Source organism: Monodon monoceros, unplaced genomic scaffold (assembly GCF_005190385.1).
Source record: "Monodon monoceros isolate NGI ecotype Baffin Bay Population unplaced genomic scaffold, NGI_Narwhal_1 Super_Scaffold_22, whole genome shotgun sequence".
NCBI classification, from domain to species: domain Eukaryota; kingdom Metazoa; phylum Chordata; class Mammalia; order Artiodactyla; family Monodontidae; genus Monodon; species Monodon monoceros.
In genome coordinates this window covers 45,739,566-45,750,579 of record NW_021703779.1, presented here as the reverse complement: position 1 = coordinate 45,750,579, position 11,014 = coordinate 45,739,566, and the positions used below count along the sequence as shown (strand labels likewise).

The 11,014-nt window shown below is 51.1% G+C and overlaps 1 protein-coding gene across 1 annotated transcript; it reads right to left on the bottom strand.

Moving 5' to 3' along the window:
• Window positions 1-3,514: 3,514 nt before the first annotated feature.
• Window positions 3,515-10,682, bottom strand: TSPYL2 (TSPY like 2). The gene is made up of 7 exons (XM_029241010.1): window positions 9,745-10,682; window positions 8,401-8,478; window positions 8,162-8,273; window positions 7,930-8,075; window positions 7,704-7,801; window positions 6,537-7,375; window positions 3,515-4,227 (listed from the first exon to the last, which is right to left on the bottom strand). Exons 1-7 carry the CDS (start codon window positions 10,558-10,560, stop codon window positions 4,058-4,060), a joined length of 2,259 nt encoding a protein of 752 aa, XP_029096843.1. The 5' UTR covers window positions 10,561-10,682; the 3' UTR covers window positions 3,515-4,057.
• Between the last annotated feature and the right edge of the window lie 332 nt (window positions 10,683-11,014).

The window sequence follows — 11,014 nt, the reverse complement described above, 5'->3', positions numbered from 1 at the left end:
CTCTATCTCAAAATCATGACTGTCATTAGACTCTCCATTAGATCTCACAAGGATCATATATATTACTATAACGTATTTGCTTTTCCATATTTTAGTAATTATTTTTCAATATAGTCAATATTTTGTGGCTCTAGGTATTTTATTTTATGCATTCAAAAGATATTGTTTTCTGAGAAAAGATGCATACGCTTCACCAGATCACCAAACAGGTCCATGGCACACAAAAAATGTTAAGAACACTTGTCTTCAACTCTGGGCTCCAGGGGAACAAAGACTTGGTCTATTCATGTTTCCTTGTTGTAGTCCTATCACCGAGTTTCTATCAGGCACACAGCAGGTGCTCAGTAATGTTTACTGAATGAAAAATAGGATGCTTCCTAATGAAAAACAGGATCCTCCACACCCCCAACTGAGGGAGCCACTGATGGCCTTTTTGATCACCAAAGAAAGAGGGATCTAGTTTCCTGAATCTAGTTTTGTCCCTGCCAATCTGCTTTTATTCACAGAAGTGGGTGGTACTTTTAAGGTCTGGCCCCGGGAAGTCCTTGGAACCTTACCCTCAGGAGCAGGGCCCTCTGCTCCAAGGGAGTTGGGTGAGTTGTGAAGGATACAAGGACAAGTAGCTTCAGCATGGGAAAGGCCCTGGGGCACATTGGGCCTATGACTCCTCATTCTCCTCCTGGTTTCTGTTTGGGGTCCCAGCAAAAGGGCCTGTCTTCACTGGTCTTCAGCAAAGACTGTATTTTGGAGTTGGATGTGACCTTAAAGACCTTCTAGGAGAGTCTTCCCTTTTGGAGGACCAGACTAGGAAGGACCTGAATGAAGCCACACCACACAGTGAGGAGTGAGGGCACAGGGAAAAGATGTCACCCTGGGCAAAGAACATCTTCTCCTCCCATGCCTCAGTCCAGGACATGAGCATCCTGGCCAGCTATATTAGAATCCCATAATTGGGTCCTAACAGTGTCCCTGAAGTCAGAGGCCCTCTCTAACAGGGTGAGTGAAGAGGGGCCTCAAATGCCAGGACGAGGGGCTAGGGATTTGATTAGAGAAACAGAGAGGAATCAGGTAAGAGCATGATGAAGGCCAGGCTTCAGAGGTCTGCTTCAAAGCTAGACTCCATCTTGGGATCTTAGGCTGGTTGCTTCTGCTGGGCTGATCCCCCAGCATGATTAGCCTATTTGCAGATGGGAAAACTGAGACCCTCTATAGAGGGTGAGGAAGTCACGTTGTGAGCCAGAGTATATTGAGGCAAGGATACCCAGGCCGTCTCCCTCTTGAACTGACAGGGATCCTCTTGCCAGGCTGACCTCTTCCTGGCCCACTCCAGGTCCTTTGCCCCTCCTGCTTACTCTGCCCCTCCACTTCATCACATACTCATTGGGACTGGCTCCAGATACTGCACATAGGTGTCTCTTCCCTCTGCACAAGATGCCTTGACTCAGCATCCTGCACTCTCAGCTCTGGCCCTGGGGCAAGATGTTCTCCTTTCTGAGCCAGAGTCTCCTCTATCCACTTCTGACAGTGTGGTCCCAGGTCAGAACTAGAGGCATCCAAGCTTCCATGCTCTCCCCAAAACATTTATCAGAATCTGGAGTATGTCCAAGATCTGGTATTCCAACCATTTCACAGAGGAGGTCCCACAGCAACCTGGCAGTCACCCCTGACTTCTCTCAATCCCTCTCTTCTTATATCTAAAGCCTGTTGATTCCAGCATCTTAAAATCACAGAATACACACATTTCTCGTACAGGAGAATTCCAATTAATTTATGTAGATACTTCCCCCTTGAGGAGTTGGAGGATAACTCCCCACTCCCTAAGCACGGGCTACACTTAGTGGCTTCCTTACAAAGAGTACAGTATGGAAGGTGGGGGAATGGAGTAATTTTACAGTGGAGAAACCTGACATATACTACCTAAGCCAGGTGATCAGGTTAACATCAGCAGTGATAAGGCATATCGATAGCGTGTACCCTTGATAGGATATGAAGAGAATGGTACTTTATTTCTGTGGTCTTCCTTTCCCAAACCCATAACCCCAGTCTAATCATGAGGAAAACATCAGACAAATCCCAGTTGAGGGACATTCTGCAAAATACCTGACTAGTAGTCCTCAAATGTTGATGACTCCAGGTCATCAAAAACAAGAAAAGTGTGAGAAACTGTCACAGCCAAGAGAAGTCTATGGCAACATGATGATTAAATGTAATGTTGTGTCCTGGATGGCATCCTGGAACAGAAAAAGGAAATTTGGTAAAAACTAAGGAAATCTGAACAAAATATGGAATTTAGTTAATAATAATGTATTGATATTTGTTGTGACACATGTATCATACTAGAAGTCCAGTGCGCTATCCATTGCGCCACGGAGCCACCTACATGTATCATACTAATGTAAGATGTTAACAATAGGGGAAACTGGCTGTAGGGTATACGGACACTCTCTGTATTATCTTTGCGATAATTCTGTAAATCTAAAACTTTTAAAAGAAAAAATTTATTTTAAAAACCTTCCATTATTGCTCCCATCACGCCACTCTCACCTTAGGTATAGCGTCAGCTTCCTCACTGCTCTCCCTCCCTCCAATCCATGCTCCCGGCAGCCAGCAGAGGGCATTCTGTACAACGCAAATCTGACCAGAGTCTGAAGACTTCCAGCAAAGTAAGGGCGTTGGATGGAAAGTTCGGGAGGTATATTACAGAAGACATACCTGGATATCTGTGTAAATTATCGTTATGATCCAGAAAGAATCTGGGAGGTTTTTCTGGTGTCCGTGGAAATAAAGTTACTGTATCCAAAATTTAAAGCCACTGGGCCTTTCAGACGCCCAACTCCCGACCACCCCCCCCCCCCCCCCCCCCCCCCCCCCCCCCCCCCGGTCACACAGCTACATAGTAATTTTCCTTTGCTTTTCTTTTATCTCTATGCAAACTCCCCAGCCTGGGCTGTCTTTTCTTGCCTTCTCTCCCAGGTCCAGCTCCAGGGATCCTACACCCCCTTCCTAAGACGAGAGAGCACTCCGGCATTATTGGATTGTTAAGTCCCGACCGGTATCATTTTTATTTTACTACATGCGAACAAGAAAAATGGATTCCTCTGGCTCCCCCACACTCAGCTCATACTAGGCCCGAGGAAAGGTTTGACGCACGATAAATAAAAAGATGAATCACTGAATAAATGGATGTTCTAGGGCCCAGGGCGTTCCTGTGCGCGTGCGCGGAGGGGAAGGCGTGGGATGCTGTTTGCTACCTGCCTGGGTCTGCTGCAGCCGCCCGGAGAGGGAGGGGCTTCCTCGGCCTCGCCCTGCCATTGGCCAGGATGGTCCGCATTGGCCTGACGCAACATTTCTGCGGTCCCGCGGAGCTCGCCCCCAGCCAGCCACCCCCACCCCCAGCAACTACCATCTTGCAGGCCACTGCGTAGGCGAGGTGGTTACTTGCGGGCCTGTGGGAAGGGAGACTGGCTGCTGGGGACCGCGCACCGGATGGGACAAAAGACTCGAAGCAGCACTCTGAATTTGCTCAGAATTTTATTAGGATTACCAGGGTTCACAGGGAACGAGGCGGGACTTCTGGGGGAGGGGGACCAGAATACCGCAATGGCGAAGCGGCCTTGCATAGACACCGAGGCGGGCTAGCGGGCACAGCGGGGAAGGGCGAGGGATGGAGGGAAAGAGAGACGGGAGAACAGGGTGGCGGCAGAGACCCCCAAGGCCACAGCGGCCCTCCCCGCTTTGGGATCAAGGGTGTCCACTCCACACAGCACGAGGAGGGGGATAGAGGGGCCCTGACCAAGGCATCACAATAAATACGTTTAGCAGCACACAGAAGCCTGCGGGAGAGGAGGGCCAAAAGGAAGGGGGAATCCCCCTTTCCCTCCCCCCAAAATAAGAACTCTGCAATTACTAAACCATAAAAATAATCTTTAAACCCGTGTACGAAGTCAGTCATCCCCCAGAAGTGCAATATGGGGCCGCTTGGCCCTAGCTGATAGGGAGGGCAAATGGGGCAGGGGGAGAGGGATACAGAGAGGCAGCCCCCGCAAAGGTAAGACATTTATCCCGTTTTGCCCCTCTTCCCCGGGTTGGCCCAAGGGTTTGGGACCTGAAGCACCTCCTCCATGTCGGAGTCTTCTGAGTCTTCCCCTCCTTCTGAGTCTTCTTCGATTCCTTCCTCCTCCTCGCTTCCTTCCTCATCATCACTGTCCTCACCTTCTTGCTCACTGCCTGTACAGGGGAGAGAGAAGTAAGGAGGGAAAAATGGAGGAGGATGGTTAGGTGGACAGGTAGATGTCACTCTTAACAGGGAACAGAGTCCATAGTCAGGGCTTTTGAGGGGCGGGACCATTCGCCAAAAGCCTCTGCTTGGAACAAGCAGCCAAGTCTGTGTGAACTCAAGTCCAGAAAGTAAGGGCAAGTGGGAGGGAAGCAGGAAGGCAGAGTGGGATGCCTCTGTCCTATCAAAATTGATACATCTCTGAAAGTAGCTTTTTCACCCCCTGTATGCAATGTGTGTCTCTTCCTGAGCTCTGACCTCAGCTGAATAGAACTTCTGTTCATCCAGAGGCAGCTCCCTCTCTCTTTCTCCCCAGTCTGATCCAAATAGGCCTCAGTCTGTCTTCTTCAGCCCAATTCCCCACCCCAGCTCCCACCCTAGGGTTGTACAGATAATTCTGCCTCCCCTTCTCTGAAAGAAGAGATGCCACCAAGTAGGAGGGTATGGGGCCAGCAATTCTCTCCGTTTCCCTACCTAGAAATATGTCTAGATTGTGTCTACTTGCTCATTCAATTCCTCCTTCCTCAGTGCCCTCAATGGAAGTTTGCCAGGGATCCCATGGCCAAAACCCCCAGGAGTGGTTGGTCTTCCTGCACCTTCCACCTACCCCAGGGGGCTGCCTCTCCTCCATCTGCCTGCCTACAGCCAGGCTCAAACATATCCCTTGTCTGCCTTCTGCCATCCCCTTCCTAGCCAAGGTTTGACTCTACTGCCTTAACCCCTGTTCATTTCCTTCCCATTCCTACTGTGGTCTGGCTCTACTCCACCAATCCATTGAAACTACTCTTTCCAAGGCCACAGATGATCTATTCAGCCCCCAATCCAATGGACACATCCCAGTCCTCATTTTACTTGACCTTTCAGGAGCACTGGACACCGGTGACAATCCCCTCCTTCTAAGAATGTTCCACGACCTAGTGCTCCTCCTAACTCTACTCTCTCAGAGCCTCAGTTTCCCCATCTATAAAAGGATTAGTAGTACCTACCTCATAAGAGTTGCTGTGAGGACTGAATTAGTCAAAGCAAGAAAACCACTTAGAATAGTGCCTGGCAACATAGTAAATACTTCATTAATGTTAATTGGACCCAATTAATGTTAACTGGCTCCAGAATCCAGAGGTAGGATTCTGCTCTGGCTTATCTCCTTTCTTTACAATTTCTGACTTCCCAGGCATATCACCAACCACTTGCCTCTAAGCCACCCGTACCTTATGTCCAACAAGCCCTTCCAACTCCATGTTCCTCCCTGCATCCCATCAATCCCACCACCACGCCCTTCCCCATCCCAGGAAATGGTGCCTCCTTTGGCCAGTCATACAGGCCAGAACCAAACCTAGCAGTAACCTTAAATACCGCCTTCTCCCTCAACCCCCCATATGCAACCCTTCTTCAGCATTTCCCAAAATGTATTCTTTGGTGGACAGTGAACAATGGCCTTTGTGATCAAGATGTTTGGGAAACGCTGACTTCCACAATGTTTAAATAGGTTTCTTAGAGCAGGACTTATCAGAGCCTTTAAGGTGCCAACATACATGTGACTCTACATAAGGATATTATTGTATGCAGTATTTCCCCAACATATTTGACCACTGAACCTTTTTGTGAGCAGCTTTGGAACCAGTGAAGGGTCCTCAGATGACAATTTGGGAAACCCTGCCCAACATACTATGCATTTTCACCCTTCCAGGTTCTTTTTCATGTGATCCCTTCCACCAAGAATGCCCCATAATGCTCCTTAATGTGAAGGCAGCCTCCAATTCAAATGTCACTTCTTTTCTCTAGTTCTCTCCTTCTTGATTCTGGAGATAGAATTAGCTCCTCCCTCCTCTGGACTCACTGAGCACACTGTTCACTTCACCCCCAGCCCCCCAAACAAGCCTGGGAGTTCCCAGAAGGCCAGGGCTGGGTACAGAGTGTGCTGAATTGCAATATGTTTGACATTTTTTCCCCTCTCTCTGTGTGAGAACCTGTCTTACTTAGTATATCACCCACTGCCTCCTATCTCTTCTCTCTGCTTCATTTGTCTTGTACTCTGTTACAACCTATCTACCCATCACCAAGAATTGAAATTTGTTTTGGTTTTGTTACATTTGTGAGCTAAATGTTCCCTGACCTTGCTCTATTTAAAAACTTACTCAGAATGCTTTTTTCTTTTCTCTACAAGAGCAGATTGTGCTCATGCCTTGATACTCTGACCATGGGCAGATTTTCTCTGAGAGAAGAGAAAGGAGGTAAGACAAGAGGTGAGGGTCTAGCTCACCTTCCTCACTGCCCTCCTCTTCTTCCTCCACTGATGATTCTTCTACGGAGATGTTCTCTACCTCGTCCTCATAGTCATCCTGGTTGGCGCTGTTATGGTGATCCTTGTCAGAGTCTTCAAGGTCATTCTCATAGTCTTCAATGTCTCTGTCATCATCATCGCTGCCTTCATTGTCACCTTCATTGCCATCATCATCACTACCTTCACTGTCACCTTCGTTGCCATCGTTATCTTCAATATCACTGCCGTCATTGTCTCCATTGTCACTGTCGCTGCTGTCCTGGTTGCTGCCGTTGCTGCTGTGGTTGCCACTTTTGGGGTTCTCATCATCACCATTGGTGTTCTCGTCACCATCAGCGTTCTCATCGTTATCATCAGTGTTCTCTTCGTTGTCATCAGGGTTCTCTTCATTGTCATCAGTGTTGTTGTCTTCAGGGTTCTCATTGTTGTCATCGGGGTTCTCGTTGTTGTCATCAGGATTCTCATTGTTGTCATCGGTACTCTCATTGTTGTCAGTGGTCTCGTTGTCATCAGCACTCTCATTGTTATCAGTGGTTTCGTTGTCATTGGGGCTCTCATTGTCAGTGGTCTCACTGTCAATGCTCCCATTGTGGTCAGGGCACTCGCTGTCACAGAGGCTCTCGCTGATGTCAGTTATCTCGTTGTCAGTGGTCTCGAAGCAGTCAGTGGTCTCCATGAAGTCAGAGATCTTGATGTCATGAATGGTCTCATTGTCGGTGATACCATCACTGTCTGAGGTCTCTCCAGTAATGTCTTCCATGATGTGATAGTCATCGGAGTCTTCCACGATCACCACCTCATATTCATCCCTGTTTTTACTGTGGGGAAGCCTGGGGTTGAGTATAGGGTTGGTGGGAGGTGGTGTTCCCAGAGCAGACACTGAAAGGTGGTAAGCAACTGGGGAGGCAGTAGGCTACAGGGGTTCCCAGGGACGAGGCTAGGTGGGGAAAGTCCTATTTCTGCCCCTGACTACATAACCTCAGGCCAATCACACCCCATTTCTGGGCATCACTCCCCACTTGTAAAACATAGTGGACTGGATTATCTCAAAGGTCCCTTTTGGCTCTACAAATACTGTGTGACACTAGCCTAGTCTTTGCCCCACCCCTAACAAACCACCTCTCAGCCACCAACCCCCACCATCACCTTTCTTCCTTTTCTTCCTTCTTTCTGCTTGCCCTGTAGCCCCCTTCTCCCATCATGTAGTAACGCACAGGGTTAACCCATAGGTCATTCTTGATAATCTGTTGAAAGAGACGGGGGAAGGGAGAACAAAGCTATGAGTACATGTCACAGAGCCTACTCCCAATACCCCACGCACCCAGGGGCAAGCTAGCAAGGCCTTCCCTGGCAATGCCAGGAGGGGCCCCACCTCAGCAATCCTGTCAGCCTCTGGGAGGCTATGGTTTGAGAACCAGCTGAAGAAGCTGTGGCTGGCATCCTGGTTCCTGTGCCTGTGGGCCTGAGGTTCCTGGCCCCGGTGCCAGCGAATTGGGGTGGAGTGAGACACCAGCCGGCCTGGGGGGAAAGGAGGCTATGGAGAGGGCGCTGGACAAGGATAGATGGGGCGGGGGGCATGAATTTGCTCTGGGACTGCCTCTTACCCGAGCGGCTGCGCTGGAACTCCTTGACGATCACCATATTTGTGAAGTAGGGGTTTGTCTGGAAGTACAGCTTCATTTTGTAGCCCATGGAGATATGTCTGAGATCCTGTACCTGCTCAGGGTGGGGGTAATGGTGGAATTCCCACCACACCGTGACCCCTCCCACCCAACCTCCCCTCACCTCCAAGGACCAGATTCCTTGCCCGGTCCTGGTAGAAAAGATATCTCTTTGGCCTGACCTGCAGATTGGTCAAGTAGCGGAAAATGTCTTCATCACGTTGGTTGATCAAGATTGAAATTTTGGGGTGGTTGAGGAACTGATGGAGGGAGCAGTTTAGGTCAAGGAGTGACTGTTCAATGAGAAGGAGGGAAGGAAGGCCAGTCAGGGCTAGGCAGGGCTGAACAAAAGAGAGGCTGGAGAAGGAGAATTCCTTTTGTGGTCAATGGGACATGACCCATACTTTTATTCCCATGATACTGTCTGTGTGGTAAGAGCCTATGTTTATAAAATGTCAAACCTCTGTATTAAGTGGCCTTGCCATGGTTCATATTTGCCGTGTGTTTGCGTGCTGGGAGTCTATGTCCAAGTGATGTTGTGTCTCTGGGTGCTGAGGGCTTGTGTTCACCAGACATTGTGTGTCTGGGGGCTGAAGGCCCATGTGCAAATGGTGCTATATCTGGTTGCTGAGGGCCTGTCATCACACGATGTTATATATATTTGGGTGTTATGGGTCTGTGTCCACATGATGTTGTGTATCTGAGTCTGAGGGTTTGTCTCCAGGTGATGTTATGGTCTATGTACTGAGGACCTGTGGCCACATAATACTGTGCCTGGGTACTGAGCGCCTGTGATCATGTGATACTGAGAGTGCCAAGGGTCTGTGTCCATATAATTCTATTAGGATGTTAAATCCATGTGTTCCTAACATGTTGCATGGTCCCCTAGAGATAAGCTTATCACCAATAGTGAATTCTTGTTATTTTTCCCTTTCCTTCATTTAACTCCTTTCTCTCCATTCCTAGCTACTCCTTCTCCTGATCCTTCAGGGCTCCAGTCCCTTTCTAGCCCCCTCCTCTCCAGCCAGAATTGGGGTTTGCCTAGTATCTAAGCAGAGACCTAGGCTTGCACAGCCATGTGTGACTTGGGCACCCTTTCTGGGCCATTTCCCTGCTGTGTGCCCTTCTCCTCCCTCTTCACTGTCTCTGAGTCAGTTTATCTTCTGTGTGACCCTCCCCTCCTCCTTTCACCATCTCTGGTCCAATTTTTCTGCTGTGTGCCCCTCTACTATCCTCCCCCTTTCACCGTCTGTGATCCATTTTCTTTTATGCTATGCTCCTCCTCTCCCCCTTTCCCATCTGTGGTCCAATTTTTATGCTGTGTTGCCCCCCTCCCCCCTTCACCATCTCCAGTCCAGCTTCTCTGATGTTTTGCCACACTCCTTCCATCCCTCCTCCACCAGACCTCGTCATTCTTCCAATAGGGGCCCGCCCCCACACCCTTTCACCCAGCCTGTCCCTCCCCCCCACCGCCCCCCATTTCTGGTCATGGGCTCCTGGCCCATGAATATAGATGACAAGGATACTGCTTTGACCCAGAAGCCTGGGATATGCTGGATGATGAGATCTCTGCGCTCCAGGAAGGGTCTTCGCATCTGGATGAACTTGCGCTTGAGACGGAGGAAGGCCTTGCCCGCCTTGATATTCACCGCCTCCAGGTCCAGCTGAATGTTTTCCAGCGCCTGCAGGATGCACTCTATCTTCTCGGCATTCTTCTCTCGGCTTTCCCTCTTCACCTTCCTGGGCTTCCTCTTCCTCCTCCTCCTCCTCTTCCTCACACTTTCCATTTCATCCTCGTCGTCGTCTTCCACGATGATGACGGTCTCTTCCCTCCCCCTTGGACCGGCTAACCTCTGGTACCCCCGCCCCCCTGCGCTACAGGTTTCTAGGGCCTTCTCTCCTGCAAAGCTGCTGGGCTCCGTCACCTGGAAGTCAATCTCCAGGCTTCCCCCAGAAACCTCCGAGGGAGAAAGCGTTTCCAGGCTCTCCGTGGGAGGGGGCGCCTCCCCGTACCCTGACTCGATCGCGGGCTCCCAGCCGGGACCCCCAGCCCCCAGGGTGAAGTACGCGCGGATCCCCCCCTCCTCCAGAATGACATAGGGCGGCGGCGGGGGCAGAGCGGGGCCCAGTCCCACCCCCCTCATGTCAGCCAGCACCTGTGCCGCCTCGGTTTCCTCCCGGAGCCTCGGGCGCTGCTGAGGTGGAGGCAGGGGCAGGCGCAAGAGAGGTGGAGGCGGAGGCGGCGGCGGTGGCGGCGGCGGCGGCGGCAGCTCGCTCTGAGGGGTCTCAGAGCTACTGAGGCGGCGGGCCTTGGCCGGAGGCCCCTCATCCGGGCCGTCCATCGTGACCGCGTTCGCACAGCTCAGGGGCTCGCGCTCGACCCTTCGCTCTCAGCCAGGCCGCCGCTGCCTGTCACACCTGAAGCAGAGCCGCGCCTCACGCGACGAGCTCTGCTCTCAGCCTCGCTCTGGCGCTCCCTCCCACAGCGCCTGCCCTACTCCCTCCGCGCCAAGCGCCAGACCCCGCCCCCTCGCTGACGCCAGGGGCCATCCCGCCTCTCCATTGGCTGCCAGCCGCCGCGGCTGCTCTCGCGGCCCCCCGCCCCCTGCCCGCTCGCACGCAATCTGCTTGCCAACACCGCACCTCATCACTTTCCCATTGGCTATCCTCGGGCCCGCCAGTCACCGGGCCACCTCCCTTAGCGACCTTAGAGACGGTGCAGGACTATTGGCCTCGGGGAGAGCTGAAGGGAAGAAGACCCTCTACCTCACCCTGCCGACGTCTTATCCAATGGGA

Excerpts from the sequence above, each read along its gene's own strand:
- TSPYL2 (XM_029241010.1), bottom strand. The coding sequence starts at position 10,560 with ATGGACGGCCCGGATGAGGGGCCTCCGGCCAAGGCCCGCCGCCTCAGT. Across the intron at positions 8,479-9,744 it reads CAGGCTTCTGGGTCAAAGCA|TTCCTCAACCACCCCAAAAT; the intron begins GTATCCTTGTCA and ends TCCCTCCATCAG. Across the intron at positions 7,376-7,703 it reads AAGGAAGAAAAGGAAGAAAG|TAAAAACAGGGATGAATATG; the intron begins GTGATGGTGGGG and ends GCTTCCCCACAG.